The 22,884-nt window shown below is 42.2% G+C and overlaps 1 protein-coding gene across 1 annotated transcript in view; it reads left to right on the top strand.

The window, feature by feature from the left end:
- LOC111143371 (cache domain containing 1) overlaps positions 1-22,884 on the top strand; it is a 201,491-nt gene that overhangs the window by 89,627 nt on the left and 88,980 nt on the right. Inside the window, exon 3 of the mRNA XM_022497070.1 lies at positions 16,621-16,769. Within this exon, the coding sequence (XP_022352778.1) occupies positions 16,621-16,769 (149 nt within the window). The remainder of the gene's footprint in view (positions 1-16,620; positions 16,770-22,884) is intronic.

Raw genomic sequence — 22,884 nt, forward strand, 5'->3', positions numbered from 1 at the left:
ACTCTGGAGACTGAAAAGCTTTGGGTTCTATTATATTCCTGTGAGGAGAGTTGATTGTTGTAGCAGGCATTTAGGCTGATAGGATGCAAACTGCTAGTTTGCTTCCCCTTCCTTCCTTCCTTCCTTAGATTTATTTATTTAGTTAGAGAGAGAGACATACAGTGAGAGAGGGAACACAAGCAGGGGGAGTGGGAGAGGAAGAAGCAGGCTTCCCGCTGAGCAGGGAGCCTGATATGGGGCTCAATCCCAGAACCCTGGAATCATGACCTGAGCTGAAGGCAAATGTTTAATGACTGAGCCACCCAGGTGCCCCTGCTAGTCTGTTTCTTGTGTTTCAAAACACTCTAGCATTTAAAATTCATTCTGGTAGAAGTCTGTAGTTTTTCCTCAATTATTTTTGTGAATTATTACTTGATACTGACGCTTCTTCCTGCAAGATTTAAAATTTGATGTTTTATTTCACCAATACCATTCATTGGAGTACAGTAAAGGAGAAGCATATTGGTTTTATATGAACCTAATGCTTGCTAATACTCCAAATTATTACTGTACCTATATAAATTCAAGTCCCCAGTCACGAGGAATTTGGACCAGGTCAAAGCAGTGGATTAGAATCCATCTAAAAAGAAGTATCTAGATCATGCATGAAATTCCATCCCTTTAATCGTAGAAAAAAAAAACACTTCGTAACAGAACAAACACAAAATAGTTATTTCTTCAAAGATATTATGAATAGAGGTAGTCAGTCTTAAAGAGATGATACTTTATATGCTAAAATGTAAGTAATCGGTTCTATGTTGTGTGGTGTTTCAGAATTTTAGAGTTGGGACCTCTGAGACCATGGGTATAAGGTCAGAAAGGTTAGGAAACTACTCCTTGGGACAGGGGTTGCTTGCGATGGAGAACTAAAGAGCCTCTTTTGATATGGAAAACTTGAGCTCCAAGCAGTTTCTATCATTTACATCTATTTGATTTTTGGCATGATACTTAACCTTTCAGTGTCTGCATCCATTTTATTTTTATAAAATGGGTGTTACGGTCTGTGTTGCAAGATTGCTCCAGAAGTTACATGGCAGGCACAGACTAGACATTTTTGTATTTTGTGTTCTGCTTTCAGAATACAATAGAGTGGTAGAGAATGCATGTAAGAGTAGAGGAGTGAGAAGATTGCCATTCTTAGTGTTTTATTTAATCCTCGTAGGTAAGGCCTATAAGAAGAGAGCTGTAGATTTTAGAGAATTTCCAGGAGAGAACAATCACAGAAGGACCCTGGAAGGGACTAGTGGGAGCTTTAAGTAGAAGCTATGCTAGTTGAGAAATGAAAGACTAGACATGGGATATGTGTCAGCTTTGCATGTGTATTACTTCTGTATTTGCACTACCAGAAACTCTTCACTGTAGGAAAACCTGGTTCTGTTGTTGAGCTGTGCACTGCAGCACAGGGAGAAAGGGACAATGGTAGACAAGAGGAGGCGTGGAAGCGCTGAGCACTTGGGAATCATGTCTTTTAATCCTGGCTCCCTGTGCCTAGTACTGGGTAGGCATTTAGTGACTATTTGTTGAAAAAAGTATCTAGAGATACTCTGCACCTCAATACTCATATTTCCAGAATCTGGATTTATTTTGGGTTGCCCTGCCAAGCATAACCTAGTGTGGTAGTAGCCTGAAGGCTCTCATTTTGTTTATAATTACCTAGTTAAGTATGTTCAAGGCTCAGACTTGTCCAGAGTAGAGGAATCCTGGAGGTGGTGTAGATGGATTCCATTCTTTGCCTCTAACCTTTCCTCCACCTGTCCCCAGGGGATTTATTTAAGCTGAGCCCTGGTTTAGTTCACCTACTTACCGAAATCTACACGTGGCTCTGTGTTTATTGTAAGTGTTCATGAAATTTTTGTTGAATGAGTGAACAAAAGACACTGAATTTGTAGGAAGGTAAAAGAAAGGTTGAAAGCTAGTAAAGCCACCCAGATGGAGAATTTGTAATGAATCAGCCAAAGCTCAGAGCAAACAGATGATTGTTCCCTCAAATCAGAGTCCTGGCAAATTGAGCTCATTGTTTAGGTTTCCTTGATTGGAAATGAATCTAAGTCTGTTTCAGGTCTTACTGTTCTTGGTCTGACTTTCCAAAAGAGAAATTCATTTTTATCTTAGAAACCCTTTTCCTGGCCTACTTATGCCTTGTTCCATAAGATGGGATGCTGGTCTCTCATTTTGGAAAAATAGTATAAAAGAGAATGTAATAGTTGTAATATTTATGTGGCTCTTTATTTTTTAGTGTATCCATGTATATTTTCTCATTTTATCCTCTTAATGGCATCATAAAAAGTGCAGGTGTCCTTATCCCATTTTCCATATGAGAAAACTGTGTCAGAGTGATCATTATAAATGGTAAAGTGGCAAAGACAGAACTTTCCTCGTTTTGTGTTTTCTTCATTGTATTGGTTGTGATAATGATTGGCATTATTTATTGACTATATATGATTAAGTACTGTCATTAAATCTTATATGGCCTGTCATTAAATCTTACATGATTCCACCCCCCCCCCTTACATCCTTCAGACTTGCCTCAGTGTCCCTTCTCAGTAAGGCCCTCCTGGGCCACTCATTTATAAAAAATCTTAGTAATTGCTCCCCTCTTTACTCCTTACCCCAATACCTGTTTTATTTATCTCCTTATAATTTATCACCACGGGTGTATATATGCATTTATTTTTGTTTGTTTAATATATTTCCTTTGGGTGGTTGTTGAACATCTTTCCTAGTAGAACCTGAGCTCTATGAGGGTAGAACTAATTCATTCCTTGATGTGCCCTCAGTATCATGAAGAAGTCTCTACATGTAGTATATGGTAGGTACTCAGTAATTATTTGCATGAATTCATAATCTCCAGAACTGGCTCTATAAGGTTTACTGACAAAGGAAAATTATGCACAGGGAAATAAGTATCTTGTCCAGGCTCACCGAAAAGGTCAGAGAACTGGGTCGAGTTCAGGTGAATTTAGATGCAGTGCCTCCATGACTATTTCCAAACTTTGGTTTCCTAAGGTATGAGGGAGGTATAGCAAAGGCTGTTGTAGAATGTAAGGATGAAGTTCTCGCTTTTTTCTCTCCCTTTCTTCCTCTAACAGTTCACCTTGTTTAATATATTAGAGTTTATCATGGTTTTACTTTTTTGAAGTGGTCACTTTACAGAAGAGCTACAATTACAGTACCTCATTCTGCTTTTCAAAAAAAAATTATGCAAGATTGAATTTGGATTTGTTTTAAAAGAAATGCAAAAATATTGTGATGAGGAAGTACTCCTTAAAGTAGGGGAAAGGGAGAGGCAAGAAAATATTAAATGTTCTGGGGCACCTGAGTGGCTTAGTGGGTTAAGCCTTTGCCTTCAGCTCAGGTCATGATCTCAGGGTCCTGGGATTGGGCCCTGCATCGGGCTCTCTGCTCCGGGGGCGGGGGTGGGGGGGGAGCCACTTCCCCTCCTCTCTGCCTGCCTCTCTGCCTGCTTGTGATCTCTCTCTCTCTCTGTCAAATAAATAAATAAAACTTAAAAAAAAAAAAAAGAAAATATTAGATGTTCTTACAGCAGAAAGAAAACTTGTGGTAGGTCCTCTAGAGGTAGGTCCTCTAAAAATAAAGTTCTTAGTGCAGGGACCATATCAGAATAATGCTGTAGTGCTTTCTAGATCCTGGGATGGAATGGATAAACTAGAGTATGATCTCTTAGAAGGGAGATTCTGAGCATACCCCTGGTAAGGGGTTGGCAGTTGAGTTCAGCAAACATTTGTTGAGGGCTTACCATATACTTGGCATTGTAGGAAGAGAAACAAAGTGCTCATCCCAAGGGCATAGTTAAGTCACAGGAGACATGTGTTCATATATTTGGCATATCTTGCTAATCTCTTGCAGGTGGATGCCCTAATGGATGGAAATGCCCTCTTGAGAAAATACTGACTGCATTTATGAGACCAAACAGTGGTCCGAGTAGATTATCAATCCCCTCTAGTGTGGCGGTACTTTCAGTGCAAATTATGTATTTTTTCTAGAATTCTAATAAATGGGGGATGGTTGCGAGAACTGTTATGTACTTAGACATTGTTGCATTTGGGCAAAGATTATTTACTTGACATGCGAGTTTGTGTTCTTTTAACAAATGCTGCTTAATGTGAATTATCTCATTGAATTTATACCACAAACCTGAGATACAGATACAGTTCCTCTTCCCGTTTTCGATTTGAGGAAATGGGGACTCAGCTATTAAGTAATTCCCCAAAATCATTCTTGAATTAGATGATATGACCAAGACTTTATTCAGTGTGGTCTGATGTTGCTTTTTATACTTTGTCCACTGCCAGTTTTCTATAGGTCTCCAATTTTTTTAAAAAGGAATGTGTGGTTTATTCTTTCCTGAGAGTATTACACATCAACCAAAGTAAGAAAGGAATATGTCTAAACATTTTAAGTACTATGATAAATACTTAGCTGCTAAACAAGGAAAAGACTGACTTCAAATGCTCAGTTGACACCGGTGAAACACTGAATGAGGTGCCCTCTGGACTGTTAGTGACAAGCCTTTTAACTCTAATAAATCACAAGGATGTAACTTGAGCCTTATGAGGAAGAGCATTATATTACTAATGGATCTTCCTGTAGGAACAGAAACAATGTATAAAAGTAAATGAAGTCCTTGACTCCTTTTTTCTTTTTCACAATTCATCATTATTCCTTTATGAACATAACCCTGGGACAGTTATTATGTGCGCCATTATGGAATTTCTATTGGGCTTTTGGCTTTTTTTGTTGTTGTCCTTTGTAAATGAGTACCCCCAGATGAGAACTTCTAGCTAATGGAGTAAGTGAAAGACTGCAGCTGTTGGGTTAGTACTCAGGGTTAAAATCTAACAGAGTGCTCTTCCTTTCTGTGGCACGTGAGTAGAACTTGGTGGACTCTTTGGCATCCCTACTGAGGAACTGTGGTTGGTGGAGCTGTTGTTAGTAGTTTTCCTGGAGAATGTAGCAAACCTTTTTGGGGGGATGGGGGGCACTACCTCTTACAACTCCTGGGTTCTCTCCCAATATGAAGCTCTGACAATAATCTGAGATACTGAATATTGTCATTATTACTGATTAATGATCTGGAACTGCTCAACCAGCTTCTTGGTGGTGAGGGGAGGAAGGGGAAGTAAGATGGCTAACTATCTCACTATTTAATAAGCAGCAGTTTGGAATTTGAACTATTTATCTTGTTTATATTTTAAGGAAAAGATATATGCAGCATATGTTCCATATGCTTGTTTATATTTGGAAGTTAAAATATGGTTGTATGCATGCATGAAAGATTTAATTCCTATCCCAGAGGCTGGCTGATTTGAGGCATATGTGTATTGTATGTTAGCCAATGTATGTGCCTTGTGTCGAGATAAGTGGAGATAATTCTCACACACACCCCCCTCTCCTGTGTACTCACACATTTTATATAATGTACTTCCTTCGAACACATGAAGATGCAGTACCTACTGTTTACAGATAGGAATTCTGTGCACATATTTACAGTACTTAAAACCCAATGTTGATGTTTGCATTTGTATATGTACTCCTCTCCTAGTGATAGAAAGTGGAAATCTTTACCTCCCACCAGTACCACGCCCTAACATTTAATACTTATAAATTCTAGTTATAGGTTTGTTCTTTTGTTGTTGTTTTGGCAAAACCCAGAATAGTCCTTTTCCCTGGTCCCTTGATTCCCACATGTTGTGTTTCTATTCTTTGAGATGGAGCACATGAAGGGGGACGGGTGCTGTTTCTCCATCAGCAAAGGCAGGGAGAAGGAAGTGTTGCAGGCAGGCACCTCAAAGGCAGGGTGGGGAAAGAAATGTAAGCTCCCTGCACCTGCCTGCCCCCCCCCCCCCCCCCCACCACACCACGGCCTTCCCGCCCGTCTCCCTGCTCCAGCTTTTCACGCAACCCTGCAGTCCATATGTGTGCAGATGCCTTCTTTCAGGAGAGCCTGGGCTTCCTGCTTAAACTGCATTTAACTAGAAGGGAATAGACCGAGTGTAAGTCTTCATTCTACAAGCCAGGAAGACTTCATCATGAGAAATGAACATTCCACTAAATATGGAAACAGTTAAGCCCATTATATACACGTTTCCAGTGTCTCTCAATTGGATAGGGCTCAGAAATGCTGGGGAGGAGGTAGTAGCCAAGATTTCTCCAAATCCACAATTTGGAGAGTTGGAGATCTCAAGAATTGGAGATCCAGATCTCCAAATTGCTACTCCTACAGAAACATATCCTCCGATCCATCTGACCTGGCGGAATGCATACTCAGAAACTAAACTCAGAGTGGATTGGAAAAGCTGGTGAGACTCTTAAGAGCAGAAACCACCTCGTCCCTAATCCATTTTTTGGCACAATAGGAAATACTGTGGTAATGATGTGAAGGAATTAATTGCTGCTAATATCAAGAGCCTCTGAATTAGCCAAACCCTTTGAAAATCTGGACCGATGAAGTTACACATTGATAACAATGGGCTCCTAGCAGGGGCTACAGCGTTGTTTTAATGTTAGAAGACTGGGGAGGTCAGGATCATGCGAAAATAGGTGTTCGTGGGCATTTTCACTGGTAGTTACTTAAGCAGTCCTCAGTCCTTCTGTGTGCTGCAAAGTGCATGCTGGTTCTTCTGCAAACCTATGGAGAAGTGTCACTATCCCATCTCCTGAGCTCCGTGTCAGGCACCCCCCTACCGTGGAAGGTGTTAGCAGTGAATCCCACGCAAGCAAACAGCCCATGCAGAGCAGGCATGCCCCAGGTCTTCTGTTTGCAATCCTCCCTGTCATCAGATAGGGGATGAGAAGACCTTCCCAAATCCAACTGTGAGCTAGAGAATGATATCAGATGCAGCTTGGCAAGGGAACAGACGGAATAGTTCAGAGAAGGATAGAATAAAATTGTTGTGGTTGAGGCAAATATCCTCATTCCTCTGGTTTGGAACCCACATGGGAAACATTACTTTTTTGTTGTTTCTAGCAAGTCTTAATAGCCTTTCCCCCCAGCATCCAGGATTTGCACCTCATCCCAGTGGTCTGTGTGGGTGTTGTGATTGTTTCCTAATTGCAACAACAACAATGACGACAGCCACCACCTTGTACCTCCATATCAGTATTTAGAGCTCTATACCTACATTGTAGAGGCCTGTAGGTCTCAGAGGCTGTTTTGCCACTACTCCCGTCTCTTGAAACTAAAGCTAAGAAGTACCTTTTCTCTGTCTTTAGAGATAAATATATTATAAGCTGGCTTCCCTGCTGGAAGGTAGGAGCAGGAGAGAGTGCTTTCTTTCCTGAGGTTGCTCTGCCATACTCTAGACTCAGATGATTATGGATTTTCCAGTCCAGTCTTTAACAGCTTATAAGATGCTTTCTCTTGGGTACCTGGTTGGCTCAGTCGGTTATGCATCTGCCTTCAGCTCAGGTCATGATCTGTAGGTCCTGGGATCGAGTCCCGTATGGGCTCCTTGCTCAGTGGGGAGTCTGCCTCCCAATCTGCGCCCCCCCTTCTCAATTAACTAAATAAAATCTTTTTTGAAAAAAAAAAATGCTTTCTCTTGCACTGGCTTTTCCCCCCTTCTATTTTATTTATTTATTTAAAAAAAAAGATTTTATTTATTTATTTGACAAACAGAGATCACAAGTGGGCAGAGGGGCAGGCAGAGAGAGAGGAGGAAGCAGGCTCCCCCCCCCACCCCGCCCGGAGCAGAGAGCCCGATGCGGGGCTCGATTCCAGTACCCTGGGATCATGACCCGAGCTGAAGGCAGAGGCTTTAACGAACCACCCAGGTGCCCCTCCCCCTTCCATTTTAAAGGAAATCTGTGTTGTGGGAGTTTGTTACTCCAAATATGAAATAACCTGTGCATTGGGCTCTGTCTTGTGCTGACTTACCTTCTTATAATGGAGGACTAGGAGAGATCTCCTACATGCTGTACTGAGCTCTGCTGTCATTAGAACTGTGTATTAATGAAGTCCTAAAATGGCATGTTATAGTCCATTGTAAAGATAAGTTAGTATTCAAAAAGGGGAAATGGAAACATTTTCCCCCCCATGATGTCTCAAGATTGTCTTCCCAAGAAATGGACTTACTAAGTTCTTGCCAGATCAAGGGTAAGGAAGTGTCTAGTAGAAGATTTTTGTTTCCTCGCCAGTATCCTCTTTCCACTTGATTGCTGAACTAACGGACACTTGCTAACAAGTGGTTGATCGATCTGCTCTCAAAGGGGCTGTGGAAAAACCTTAAAACACTGGTCAGTTGGCCTGTACTGGAGGTTAGCTCAGGTTTTGACTTTGATTTATACAGGAGAGACTTCCTGAGTCCTTGGCCCAGGTTGCAGGTTTGGCTGGAGATGAGCCACTGTTTGCATTGGTTGTGAGGACAATTGCAAGGTCTCAGAGCCCTCCCGGCTGATCCCCAGTTTCTCTAGTGGGTCTGGCTTCCTGTTACTTGGAATGCTTCTAAAGTTACACCTGGTGTTAAGTTATGCACAGATATTTATACTCCAAATATGGGCTTTGCAAACTAAGAGTAAAGGGCCCGAGTTTTCTTTCCTTTTCCATGATTGCGTCCTTCATAGGTCACCGGAGAGTTCCTAAATTCACAAACCCAAGATACGTCTCCCCTTCTCCTCCCTGATTAATACCCTGTGGAAACTTACCTCTAAAAGTTGTGAATTAAATGGTAGATAGAGGTTGGTCTCTATGCTGTGACTCCTTCTTTTCCCCCCAACCCTCATTTCCCAGTCTCTTGATTCTTCCTAAGGTCAAGACTGCACTGAACTTGTTCCTCCTGAAGGAACAGGCTGTAAACTTTGAAGGCCAGAGGACTTGCTTATTTTGGTTTAAAGGAACCTCCCGCTCAGGGGCTCCTGTTACAGAATAAAGTGAGAAGAAGTGGGTTGAAGCCTGCCCTTCCCATTGTTTCTTTTGTTATGATCTGGTTGTTAAGGGGAGAGTGGGGTGAAAAATAGGGCAAGAGCCTATTGAGCCCTTAAGTTGATGACCTTGGCTTTCAGGAGGCTTGGGTGTGTGTTGCCATGACTCTCCTGAAATACCTAACACAGACGGCTACCCAAAGCAAACTCCGTTATGACCTTAAAAGCAAACCTGCATTTTGCTTAGAGAGAAGCTGCTGTGCTCTACGGTTTCCCAGAGCTCAGACTCCTCTGGTTCTCTGGCATGTCAGCACTTGCCTTCTGTTTTTTCCATTGCACTCCTCCCTGGCTCGGCCCCCCAGGGCCCCACCTCTCATAGGAGCAGGGTATGTGACCCTGGAGCCCCGACAGCCTTGCCCATCAATCTTCCTGGTCCACCTGCAGTTTGTCTGTCAGCGGCTGCCCTGCTTCTCCACTGGATGTGCTATTCCCACACATCCGTCAGACAACCCTGAAGCCTCTGGGCCATTGGAAAGTCAGACTGGCCCTGTTCCATCTGTACGTCTTCATCTGTCTCATGCTGTATCCTCGCCGGCTGCCATGCCCGGGCTCTGCTCTGAATGACAACGTGAAGCCCATACTCTAGTGGTCAATGAGCAACCCCCTCCCAGCCGTGGCCACGGGCCATGAGGATCCCTTCTCAGACTGGTGTTGTGTTTCTGGGCAAGACTTACTCCAGAGCTGCTGATACTACCCAGGAGACAGGTCAAGATAGGAAACTAGACAGGCCCAGAGTTTGATTGGCTTGAACCAGATAGGAGCAGTAGTCCTAGGTTGTCTGCCCTGTCCTAGATCCAGAAGCACATTTTTCCAGTATTGCAAATAACGGTGTCTGAGGGCAAATGAATACCACGGTGACCGCTTTTAAGTCCTTTCTAGATGCTAGGCACTACGTTAAACGAGAATGCATAGTATAGTGTTCAAGAGCATGGGTTTGATCTAATTATTAGTGGTGTGACCTTGGGCAAATCTATCAGAACCATCTATTAAAAGTAGCATACAGCAATTACCGAGAGCTGTTGGGGGACTTAAAAGGCCTGACGTATAATTGCACTTTTAAAGTGCCCAGCACATGGCCAGCAATCGATAAATGCTGATTGTTAAGCTGCTGATTTGTCGGGGGAAACAGGATCCTTAAATAGGAAAAATGGACAATACGAACTGGGATAGGCGGGGTCCAGTTGGCGAGATCAAGGGGATTTTGGAAAAGAAGGGTCTGAGGTGAATTCAAAGAGACAGAAATTGGGCTGGGCCTGAAGGAATGAGTAGAGCACAGTTGGATCAGGGAGAGGTGTCGTGTCCCGTCTCCCCCCACCCCCACCCCCGCCACCCCACCGTGATTTTGGAGTTTGTAGCACAGAGAAGATGGACCTGGGGATTAGAAGACATGGTCTCCTCTTCCTGCACTTACTTGGCTTGACTGTGGGCACACCCCTGAGCCTAGATTTCTTGACTGTTGGGACAGGACAGGGGAGGCCTGCTCTGCCCAGCTCCCAGGGCTGTTGGAAGGCGTACGTTGCCATGAGTCCTGTGAAAATGCCTTGAAAATGGCAAAAGACAAGAATAAAGTCCTCGTTAGATCCTGAAGTTCAGAAAGAGAAGATCCCAGACGAATTCTGAGTTATCTCAGACTGTAACTACATAACCTACAGGACACAGGGCTTTCAAAGAGGCATGGATAGCTCTGGCAGGGCCTGGCCCCCCGTGTTCACGCCTCCAGCCCGACTCCTGTCCAGTCGCTGAGAATATGTTCGGATTTCTCCATTCCAAGTGCCTGTGTCAGTATATAAAGTCCTCCAAATAATAAACAACCACAGTAATAGTAACAGCAGCAGTAAAACCATGATCAGCCCCGTTTATTTGGCACTTACAGTGTCACTCTGCTGAATACATCCTGGACCTTCTCCCCTTTAGCTCTCAAACAACAGCATGAAACACCTGTTATTATTCCCAGCGTAGCGGTAATTAAGTTGAGGCTTAGAGAAATAATTTGCCTAGTTTCCTTTAGGTACTAAATGACAGAGCTGGATTTAACTCAAATTTATTTGACTCCAAAGCTTAAACCCTTTGTGCCATTTTGTTCTTAATCTAAGGGGGAAAATAAAAAAGAAAAAGAAAAAAAAACCTCCCTCCCTCCCCTGCCAACCCTGTGCCAGGTTTCCTACAGAGGATTAAGCATAAGGATGACTTGAATAAAATGGTCAGTGTTCAGGTAGCCCCTCTTGCTTTACTGAGAGCTTGAGTAGTGGAAAACTTAGACACCCACCCTACTTTCCCATCACCATCATATGCATTTCCTGGCATGGATACTGTGCTAGAACAGTAAGAATAATTCCTTGTACTTTGGGGTGTTACATGTTCGCTATTTGAACATCACAATAAGCCCTTGAAGAGGGCTGGTCTTCCCATTTTACTTATGAGGAAACGGAGACTAAGGGAAGTCAACTTGCCCAATTTCCTAGCTGATCATTGAGAGAGCTGTTTAGAATATTACAACTGTTAATAGTTAATAATTAATTACTAATTACTAATAGATAGTGAGGGTACAGCATTTTATATATCCCGTTTATGGTGTGCAACATAAAGCAATGAGAATGTGTTCTGCCTTCGTGTGCGGTTCAGTGATGTTAAATATATGTGCTTGCCTATTCTAAAAATTATTTGTGTCACATTTAAATAACTCAGTCCTGAAGCTGCTGGGGGAAAATAATTCTTGAGTAATAAGGCTGGGATGGGAGGAAGAGGGGATCAGCTATTAAATTCTTATCATGGCACAAAGGTTTTTGAATGTCAAACGTTAAACTCTTCTACATTCAATAGGAATTTTGCTATGAATCTTCAGTCCCCTAGGGTACCTTTCCTGTCTGTGCCTGTCAGCTTCATTGTTATGCATTTTAAATAAAGCTTTCCTTAACATTCAAAACTCCTTCCGGAGTTTTAGGAAAGAGACATAAATAAAGCGTGTCCTGTGCGTTTGCATTTTTGTTTTCTTTTACCTTCTTCTGTGTGCCTACCCCAGCCCTACCCCACCCCCAATCTTTAGAAGTATAAAGCTAAGGTAAAAAGAGCTTTAAAAGGGGGGGCTCTGGGGAAGTATGCAAATGACAGAAATGTCTATGGGAAAATTAAGGGAAGTGAAATTCAGCAAGAAAGAAATTCATTGATGTTGTGATGAAACGTTGTCACTGGAGATGATGACAAATTAGAATCCGTTCCCATGGGGACCGGCATGCTACCTACTGATCATTTGACCCATGGCTGGATGTTGGCTAGCCGAAGAATTGACCCAAAAGATGACAAGATGGTTTTAGTCCCGTCGTCTCATCAGCATTCAGGAACCCCTTAGGGGATGAAGGGGAGAGGATAAAGAAGGATAAAAGATGAAAGCTGAGCTGTGGAAAGAAAAATGTTTTTAATTACACTGAGGAGGATTGTGGGTCCACCTGTAGCTTTTGTTAAGAATGTCCTTTGTTTTCTCCTGTCTGCAGGGATCATGGCAGGATACAGACCCAGAATCCGTCGGGCCTCTTGGAAGGTTCTGTGTTGGTAGTCGGTCCTCTTCAGTTGAACGGATACGTTCAGGACTTAATCTCTCTGTGGGCTATCTTTACTCTAATAGATTCTGTTATGCCCGCCGAGCAACCTGGATTTGGTTGGCATGCTGAAAGAGCTTGCTTTTAGAGAGAAAAAAATACCCTGCCGTGGAGCAGGAGTTGACATTTCCATAGTGAGTCACTCTCCCATTCCTTGTCAGAAAGGCACAGGGAGGTCATCTCGGGCAGTGGGGTCAAGGGAGGCCAGAGCCCTATGTGGGAGTCAAGAGACCCTTAAGCCCCATATGCCTCAGTTTCTTCACTTGTCAAATGGGAATTAAAATTGCATCTTACTACCCTATGAGGGCAGATGAATTAATTGAATGAAAATTTCGAGGAAAATACTGAATTATGTAAGTCACTTCTGAAAGGAAAGGAAAAGTAAGTACATCCATGATGTTTTCTTCCCAGGTTATGAACAAAGTTAAACACCCTGGAGTAATTGGAATAATTTAGGTTAGTTTGATGTAACTTACACCACAGTAGTCCAGGAATAGCAGGTATTGTTTTAGGAGAATACATCGATTCACCTTTGGCCCCATCTCCCCCCCCTTTTTTTTTATCAGTGGTAGAATTCAGTTCTAAACCTCCTCAAAGGCTTGATTTTCATAGGAATTATGTACAATTCTAAATGTGTTTTCAGAAGTCTAATTTTTATTAGAAAGTAATGAGACGGTGTGTGGCTTATGGTACGCTGCCAAGAATTTCACAGCATTTGTTAAAATGGGTTTGAAAGGAAATGGGAGGAGGGGATTATTGGTCCGTGTGTATTACGGAGAGAAACCGTGTTGTACAGAGGTCGAAGCCGAGGCTCTGAAGTTGGAATACTACTGGGTTTGGGGGCCAGCTCTACTACTTACTAGCTGTGTAACTTTGCTTCTGGAGTGGGGGGGAAATGGACATGTGTACCTTACAGGGTTCTTTGAAAGTTTAATTTGGTATGTGCTTATGAAGTACTTAGAAGGGTGTCCTGCACATAGTTAGCACTTAACAAATGTTGGCTATTTTTTTTTAAGATTTTTAAAAATTTATTATTTGTTAAGAGTAAGCACAAGCAAGGGGAGCAACGGGCAGAGGGAGAAGCAGGCTCCACACTGAACAGGGAGCCTGATGTGGGGCTTGATCCCAGGACCTGGAGATCATGACCTGAGCCGAAGGCAGACATTAACCAACTGAGCCACCTAGGTTGTCTAGTATCTTTTTTTAATAAGGCAAGATGGGGTATCACTACGTGAAAGACAGGAGTTTCCGACTGAGAGGTCTGAATCCAAGGTGGAAGGAGCTGGCATTTGAGGTCTTCTGTTAATGGTCGTATGTGTCTGGATTCTGCATGTAGGTCCCTGCCTCCACTAATGAAAAATGTAGCTCAAGGCCCATTCTAACCAGGTGGCCGAAGGCAAACATTGCCAATTTGCTCTTGCCCCCACTACTTGTGGCAGTGCCTCTCCCCTTCTCCTCCCCTCGCCTCCGCCCATCAGACTCCCCCTTCCCCTTCCAGGGAAAGCCTTGGTTCCCCGCCCAGCCCAGGAGTGGGGGGCTTTGTGCCCTGGCTCTGTGCCTTGGCTGATTATATTAATGGGAGTTTCCTCAGATTGTGTGATTTATCATATTTTTCACCATGTGTGTAGTGTGTGGTAAGTACCTCTGTACAGTAGCTGTTATAATTTTGCGAAGAACCCTGCAGTTTCTTTGGACAGGTTTCTGGTGCACAGGCTCCAGTCTTGGTAATTCTGATGATGTCAATGGTAGTACCTGGACTGGAGCAGCTTGGATAGCCTAGCTTCAATATGTTTGTCTAGGGACGGAATTCAACCTGTCAGCCTATCGAGTCACTTACTGCTGCTCAAGAAAGCACCCTAAACTCGGTGGCATAACCAGCAGTTTCTTCATGCTTGCAGATTCTGTGGGACAGGAGCTCAGGTCCAGCACAGCAAGGATGGCTTATCTCCGTTCTGTGCTATCTGGGGCTTCACCACCGGGACTTACTGGAGGCTTCTTGACTCCTATTCAGAACCTGGGCTGAGATGACTTGAAGGCTTGAGCAGCTGGAGTTGTCAGCCAGGCACTTAACTGTGGCTTTTCCATGTGTCTTGGACTTCATTCATGTGGTGGCTGAGATCGCATTCCGCGAGAGAGAGACCTGCGGAAACGGCATGGCCCTTTATGACCTAGACTCAGAACTTACATAGTGTCAGTTTCTCAGTGCTTGACTGGCGGAAGCCACCATAACCCTACCCAGATTCAAGGAGTGGGTGTGGAGAAGGAATATACAGCCCACTTGTCAGGGGCAGTGTGTGTGTGTGTGTGTGCGCGCGTGTGTGTGTGTGTGTGTGTGTGTGTGTGTGTGAAAAAAATTCAGGAAATTTTTATAAAACTACTGGGACTATGGCTCTATATTGGGACACGTTGGGGCTTCTGACTTCTAACTTAACAGTGAAGCAAGCCATATCGCCTCTGTTGCAACTACTTAACTCTCACACTGGCATGAAAGCAGCCATAAACAGATAAACAAATGACTGTTTCATTAAAACTTTATGAGCACTGAAAGGTGAATTTCCCATAGTTATCACAAAGTGCCTTTTTAAAAAAGACATTTAAAAATGTAAGAATCGGGTGTCTGGGTGGCTCAGTCAGTCAGGCATCTGCCTTCTGCTCCGGTCATGATCCCAGGGTGCTGGGATTGAGTCCCATATCAGGCTCCCTGCTCAGCGGGGAGTCTGCTTCTCCTTTTCACTCTCCTTCTGTGCGTTCTCTCTCTCTCTCTCTCTCTCTCTCAAATAAATAAATAAATAAAATCTTGAAAGAAAAAAATAAAGGACACAGAATTCCTCCTCTGAAAATGCTAAAACAAATTTGGACAACACTTTATCATATGAAATGTCACTCTGATACACTTGTTACATCTAGAAATTTTTCTAAACCAATTCATCGTTTGTGCACTGTTTAGCAAGGCTGAGAATCTCCGTTATTTAAGTGAAACTCTGAAAACTCCCAAACATCAATGGAACAAAATCAGATTTTGGAATTGGCTTGAAAAAAATGGAGATACCCTGCTTTGGCTCCCTGTTCTCAGCCTGTAAGCTATTGGACCATGTGCGTTGCATGACTCAAAGGAGATGATTAGTTCTCCTCTAGTGTGCTGATAATGAATAGCTCTACAAAACCAATTAGCTATAATTCTATCAGTCATTTCATTTGGGTAACATTTTGTTTAAGGGGAAGAAAAACAACACAGTTTTCCTTGGAGATCTGTAATTAAGCCGTGATATTTGATGACAACAATGGGGAGGAAAAAGCAGTATGCTTACCCATTTGCTTTTGTTATTCCCACATGAAAGTAAATTATGATGAAGTGTTCTGTTCGCAGCAGTTACGAAAGACATTTGTCCACCTTAAAGGTGGACAGACCAAACATGCGTGTATTTTTAATGGTATATTTTGTTTTATGTGGATGTCTATGTTGTGCAGCTCCAGGGATTTGCCATTTGCATGGAGGACTGTGAAAGGTGCCCCCTGGAGTTGTGTGGCAGAACATGCTGTATGCTCTTTCCTTTCTTCATGTATTTTTCTCTTGAAGAATCTGTGTGACTCCAGAACCATGAATAGTGGGTTGTTTTCTTATAATCACTGTTGTTGCTGTGTAAGTATTAATCTTGTCATGCTGACAGTAGTGTCGGTAGGCTTTGTTTTCCTTTGTCTAGCGAGGCATTTTATGGATCAGTATTGTTCTTCATGAGTTCATACCCATGAGAAGTTCTCATGTATCTTTAGCCATTTTAAGATCACAGGTAGTGTTTTATTGTCATCTGACTATCCCTCTGGGGTTTCTGGACACTTTGCAGTTTTAATATCAATTTACACGGAAGAATGAGACCTGGGTGTTTTATCTCAATTTACCCACTTGGGTGTATATTGTTGGTTTTACCTGAAGTAAAACATGCATGTAATACATGCAGCCTGTCATACAAATTAATGAGCTTATTAGGAAAAACATGGTGGGTTATTGCGGTGGGCCTTCGACTTATTTTGCTTACTCTTTGTCTCACAGCTAGCCAAAAAAATCCGAGAGAAGTTCAATCGTTACTTGGATGTGGTCAACCGGAACAAGCAGGTTGTAGAAGCTTCCTATACGGCTCACCTGACCTCTCCTCTAACTGCAATTCAAGACTGCTGTACTATCCCACCTTCCATGATGGAGTAAGACTTTACAAATATTTTTGTGTGTTGAAACCAGTAATTGAATTGCTATCCATTCATACTCAAATGCCTGTGCTTATCTGTTGCAAAGTGTATAGTATTTCTATCTTAAATTGTCTTTACATAGACAATATTTGAAGAAGAGAGACTCCACATTCTATGTCCCAGAAATTCCTAGACCCTCCCTGCTCACCTTTTTGTCATGTTGGAATTCAGGTTCGGAAGTATCAAATATTAAATATTAGCTGAGTGTAAAGTTGAATTAAGCTAAGGAAATTGCAGACGTTTTGTCAGGTGTCAGCTAGTGGGTCTTGAATAAAATAGACTCACTGATTCTGGCACTTTGCCTAATTTAAGGGAGTGCTTTTTGTCTTTGAAAAGAGTAGCAAAAATTCCCACTTTATACTTCGGTAGTTTTAAAGATAACATCTATGCTAACGGGAGATATGGCTTCAGATAATATTGCAACAGAATTAGTATATGTACAGTTAAGGATATTTTTATTTATTAGCCTGGTGATAGTCATGTCTGGAGGGGTGTAGGGTCATATGATGCTGGAAATTGTAGTGGAAAGAACACTTACCTAGAGGTACAAAGAACTTAATTTTTACTTAATCTCTAACTAGCTGTGTGGCCTTAATTAATTAATTATGTGCAGTTTTCTGTCGGTGGATAATAATCTTTATTAGACCAATTTTCTAGGGCTATTGCGAGTGACTAAAAGCTGCTAACGTACTTTAAAAACCGAGTGTAAATGTTATAATTAGTATGTATTACTCCCCTTTTTGCACATCAGGTGCTCTTAAAGTCATGCAAGGGATAGATAAAACATAGTTTGGTGGGTAAATGTTTTGCTTCTAGAAGCATTTTTTTCCTACTTTAGTTTCTTGGTGGGCTATATAGATAGTAGGGCATGAGACTTTAAGATGAGCCTTTTTCTGTGGCTTACTCTGTCTGCAGCCTAAAGAAGCTCCTACTAGTTGTTTACTAAATTAAGTGGAAAAATGTATACAGTGCAGCATGAGTCTGTCTGGATAGCAGTCCTCCCTAACACTCAGATGGTCTTGGATATTTTATGTCTCAGCCACTCTGTCTTCATCTCTAGAATAGGAATGATGATAAATGCTTCACAGTGTCCTGAGCATCCAGTGAGACCAAAAGTGAAAAACACTTTGTAATTTTCTAAACAAATCTCAACCCCAATATGTGTGTGGGTGTGTGGGTGTGTGTGTGTGTGTATGTGTGTAAAATATACACTTCCATATCATAGTGAACATCTCATTTTTTATTAGGTTTAATCAGAGAAGATGTCCTTTTTTGTAGTGTGGGCATTAGTAAATTGAATATTTTTTAAACTTATCTCTTCTCTAAAAAGAGAATGAGGGCCCAATTGGGTTTTGAACCAAAGAAAACATCGTTTTCAAAACAAAGAGAAGAGCTAGTATGTAGTAAGAGAGAAATCCTTAAAGCTAGAATTACGCTTAAAACAGTGGTTTTTGGCTGGGGATGATTTCCGCCCCTCGCCTTATCCCCCTATGCTCTTGGACATTTGGCAGTGTCTGGAAACATTTTCAGTTGTTACAGTTGGAAGGTGGGGAATAGTTGTTACTGATATCTAGTGAGGAGAGGGCAGGGATTCTGTTCCACATCCCAGAATGCACAAGATAATCCCCCCTCCCTGCAAAGAAAGAATTACTCGGGGGCACCTGGGTAGCTCAGTGGTTAAGCATCTGCCTTTGGCTTGGGTCATGATCCCAGGGTCCTGGGATCAAGCCCCGCATCGGGCTCCCTGCTCTGCGGGAAGCCTGCTTCTCCCTCTCCCACTCCCTGAGCTTGTGTTCCCTCTCTTGTGGTCTCTCTCTCTCTCTCTCTCTCTCTCTCTGTCAAATAAATAAAAAAAAAAAAAGAAGAAGAAGAAGAAATGACCTGGTTCACAATCTCTGCACTGCAGAAGGTGAAAAACCCTACCTCAAAAGATGGGAGGTTTTCTTGAATTCCTAAGTGGAACTGTTGCTCCAGTCAAAACAACAAGCGTGAATTGACTGGTCTCTACTTGGAAATCCGTCCTGTATGTCTTCATCCCATTACTTGTTCACCTTGTGAGCTTTTATTGCTTCAAGAATGTTTAATGTTTAATGTTTCAAGAAATAGCTCAACAATATGCCTCTCTCCATAGCTTCCTAATACCACCCCCCCCACGCCCCACCTCCTTATTTCCCTTTGCCCCTGGAGGGATTCACTTGCTCCCTCATCTCTGTTCCCATAGTTCAGTTTCAGATACCTCTATTACAGTGTGGAACTTAATGTATCCTGGGTCGTTGGTGGTGACTCTGCCTCCCCTGCTGTTCTGGGCAGGGATTACACCTCATCCATTTCTACCGCAGCACCCAGCGTTTGTAGTTAATTACTCTTTGTCAAAATCTGAATTGAGTCAGGGGATGTCTGCTCTCAACAAATTAAAACTTTGGGGGTGGAGGGCAAATACTGAACATAATTAATAGTGCAAAATGTGACACAGAGAGGTACTGGTGTTCCTCAAAGCAGAGAAATGTATCAGGTGGTGGATGGATCACAAGAGTCTGTGAACTTTGGAAGTATGCATGTTCCTGGATCCGCTCATTTGGGGGAATATCACGAGAAAATGGTAAGACATGTTTATAAAGAGGAGCTTGTAAGGACAGTCATGGGAGAATAGAAAATATTGTCAGTACCTTAAATTCTGATAATAGGAGATTAGTCAAGGAGATTGTTATCCCGTCCACAGACTTGAGAGAGGGTAAGATGCAGCCAGGAGAAGACAAAAGAGTGATTGCTGACTTGGGAAAATGGCCAGGCATACATATATACATGCGCACCTTAGAAGTTTGAGAGGACTTATATCAAAATGCTTTGGGGGTAAAGACCATGATTCCATTTTGAATATGCTGAGATAAGGGTTGAGGTCTGAGATGCAGGCCATGCAGATGTCTTGCAAAATTCAGTAGTCTACCTTTTGGTGAATACAGTAAAACAAAAAGTGTAGTGTCTGGCCTTTAGGAATTTCTCATTTAGTTCAGTTGACCATCCGCAGGGCTTCTGTTCTCCCAGGAGGATCCATGCCGAGTAAGCAGGTTCACAGGAGGCCCTTCCTCCTTCCGAGGTCAGTATTGGGCATTGTGTGGGGACTCTGGAGAGATGCGGCGCCATCTTATCTCCTCACTAGGACTCACTGACAGAACCAGCCTCCATTTGCGGTGAAGGTCGTAAAACCAGGGCAGTTGAGACAATGAAGCTGGGTAATCAGAAGATCTATAAATGAGTAAAGAACAGGTTCCCTCTGGTGGCATATTAAAGAGATAACTGATAAAAACGGTTCACAGCAGGGATGACTACCCTCCTCTTAGAGTCTTCCTAGTTCTGAATTACTTACCCAGCGACACATGTTAAGGAGTTTTTGGAGTAACTCTGAGCTGATGCTTTTCTAGCAGTTGGCTGAACACACCTTCTAAAATTATGAGACTCTCTCTCACTTTTTTTTTTTTTTTAAGATTTTGTTTATTAGAGCACAAGCAGGGGGAGCAGCAGGGAGAGGGAGAGGGAAAAGCAGACTCCCTGCTGAGCAAGGAGTTTAGTGCAGGACTGGATCCCAGGACCCTGGGATCATCACCCGAGCTGAAGCCAGACGCTTAACTGACTGAGCCACCCAAGCACCCCCCCTCTCTCACCTTCTTCATGAAGATTCAACAGTGGAAGGAGTTAATAGTAGGTTTTTAGGGTGAGCCAGGATGAGAATCCTTTGCTGCCTTTATTCCAGTCCCTCATGTAAAATACGCTTTTCTCAACACTTTCTGTTTTGGTGTCTTACTGAACACATATTCAGTACATATATTCCATTCCCTCCAGAAATGTCTACATTTTGAATCTCAGGGAGTTCACATTGGAGTTGTGCAAAAAAGAAGTAACTCCCAGTCTTGGGAACCAATTTGAGGACATAAGAACTTTTTTTTTTTTTTTTTTTAACAGTAGGCAGATTTGGTTTTGAATCTAGCCTCTTTCATTCATAAGTTGACCCTGGGGAGTCACTTAATTCTGAGCCTCGATCTCCTCAGTGAGCTGAGAGTAAGGGTAATAGATGCCTCACAGGGTCACTGTAGGGAGATGTTTTTAGGTTGTAACTTCTTTATTTGATAGTATGGTTATTACCCTTTAGGTCCAGAGATACACTTTTTTCTCTTACTGTGATAACAAAGTTTTAAGATAAATACGCTTAAAAAGTAAACTCCTTTAAATGAAAATATTAAGTAAATGTGACCAAAATCTTGAAAGTTATAGATAGGGTAATGATGAAAGTTCTTAAAAAATGGACTCAAGAACATTGCTAAAGTCTTTCCAGATTGTGAAATTTTACGGTTCTATAAAGCAGACTCTTGGCACCCATGGCATGTATCTGGCCCCATGCAAATGTATCAATACTGCCATTGTAAGAAATAAAAGCAATTAACTTGAGATAAGGGACCTCCAGCTTTTGATCTGGATCTTGTCCATTCTTAAACATCTGGGCTCTGCAAACATGTGTTGACACCCAGCACTGGCCCCGTGTCCTTTAATCTGTTGGTTACTAACATTTTAAGTGGCTGCCTGTGGCCTATTGACCTGGCTTCTTCTCCAAAGGCATCAAGGATGAGTTAGTACTAGGACAATATTTTTACAACTAATTTTAACCAATGGCTAATACTGAGTTTCAAGCCTAGAATTTCATTGTTACTGATTTATAATGCATTTATTTGTCTCACAAAGACATGATAATGCATATTTTAATAAAATGCCCAGTTCTGAAGATAGAAGGGCTTTAAAATGTCCTCTCAGAGACTGAAGATTTATACTCTGATGACAACAGAGAACCCGCAGAATGGCAGAAAATTGATTTTTCAGATGATTTTGATAGTTTCCTTCTCAGACCATTCAACTCTTTCCTACTCAGGAGTCCTACTAGTTAATAACTTTGTACAAGCCTGTGCATGAAGATCAGGTGCTTTGTCAATGTTTGCTGAAGGAATGATCTGAAGAATTAACCTCTTCTACAAGGGAAAAAAATTAGATTATGGCTTAATCTAAGACAGACTCATTTTCAGAGGTGTATTCAGTGGTAAATTTACTTATTTAATGAACAGCTCCCCTTGTGTTGGGTCACTGATGAGGGTGCACGAGAGATTGGGCTCTCCCACTACGAGCGCACAGACACACAAACACAGAATTATGCTCAGGGACTATATCTGGCCTACAGATGCATTTATCTTGGCTCCAAAGGATGTTTTAAAGGTTTTTAAATTTATAAGTTTTTAAATCTGTTGCCAATATTTAAATTTTGGGAGATTATGTATTTGTCTTCTCTAAAATCCGAAGATCTGGCAATAGTGGGTCCACATTCCCACTGAGCAGCATGCTGTCAGCTTGTCTGACTCCCCTTCGAGGACCCGGCCCACATTCTCCCCTTCCCACAGTTACCACTAGTCCCTGTGGATTACACCCAACCCGTTCTCCTGACTTTGATCACCTGCTTGGCCCATACTAACATGTGAGTTTGAAACTCCTGGTCTAAAAAGACTGTATAAACTAATAAATCTGACTTAAGAAAATGTGGAGTTTAAAGAATGTAGCTCCTCTATGCATAATGTTATGCATAATATTCAGAGCATCTGTCCCTGAAACCTAGCTTGCCACAGAGATGGGGTTCTGTTGAGAACCTCGCAACCTAATTGTTTATTCAGCAGGACCCACGAACCCTTGGCTTTTATGCAGATCAATAATTTTATCTTCCACATCTCTCCATTTTTTTCCTCCCTTCCCCAGTTTCTTTTGTAGGTATTCCTGCCTGGTGGCACTCTTATTTTTTTATTCCTACGTCTTTTTTTCTTTTCTTTTCTTTTTTTTTTTTTTCTTTTTTTTTTTTAGAAGAAGGAAACAATGTGAGGGTAAACTAAGAAGGAAATACTGGGAAGATGAACTTAGATATTTATTTTTGTGCGTCTCTGAGTGGGGTTCAGTGCAGTTGTCCTCACTCAGTTAATGCTTGTGAATTGGTTCATTGTGGTGGGAACGGAAGGCATGTAGGCCAGGTAGGAGGTGAGCAAAGTGG

The sequence above is a fragment of the Enhydra lutris genome, unplaced genomic scaffold, assembly GCF_002288905.1.
Source record: "Enhydra lutris kenyoni isolate GAN:26980312 unplaced genomic scaffold, ASM228890v2 scaffoldscaffold9, whole genome shotgun sequence".
Classification (NCBI taxonomy): domain Eukaryota; kingdom Metazoa; phylum Chordata; class Mammalia; order Carnivora; family Mustelidae; genus Enhydra; species Enhydra lutris.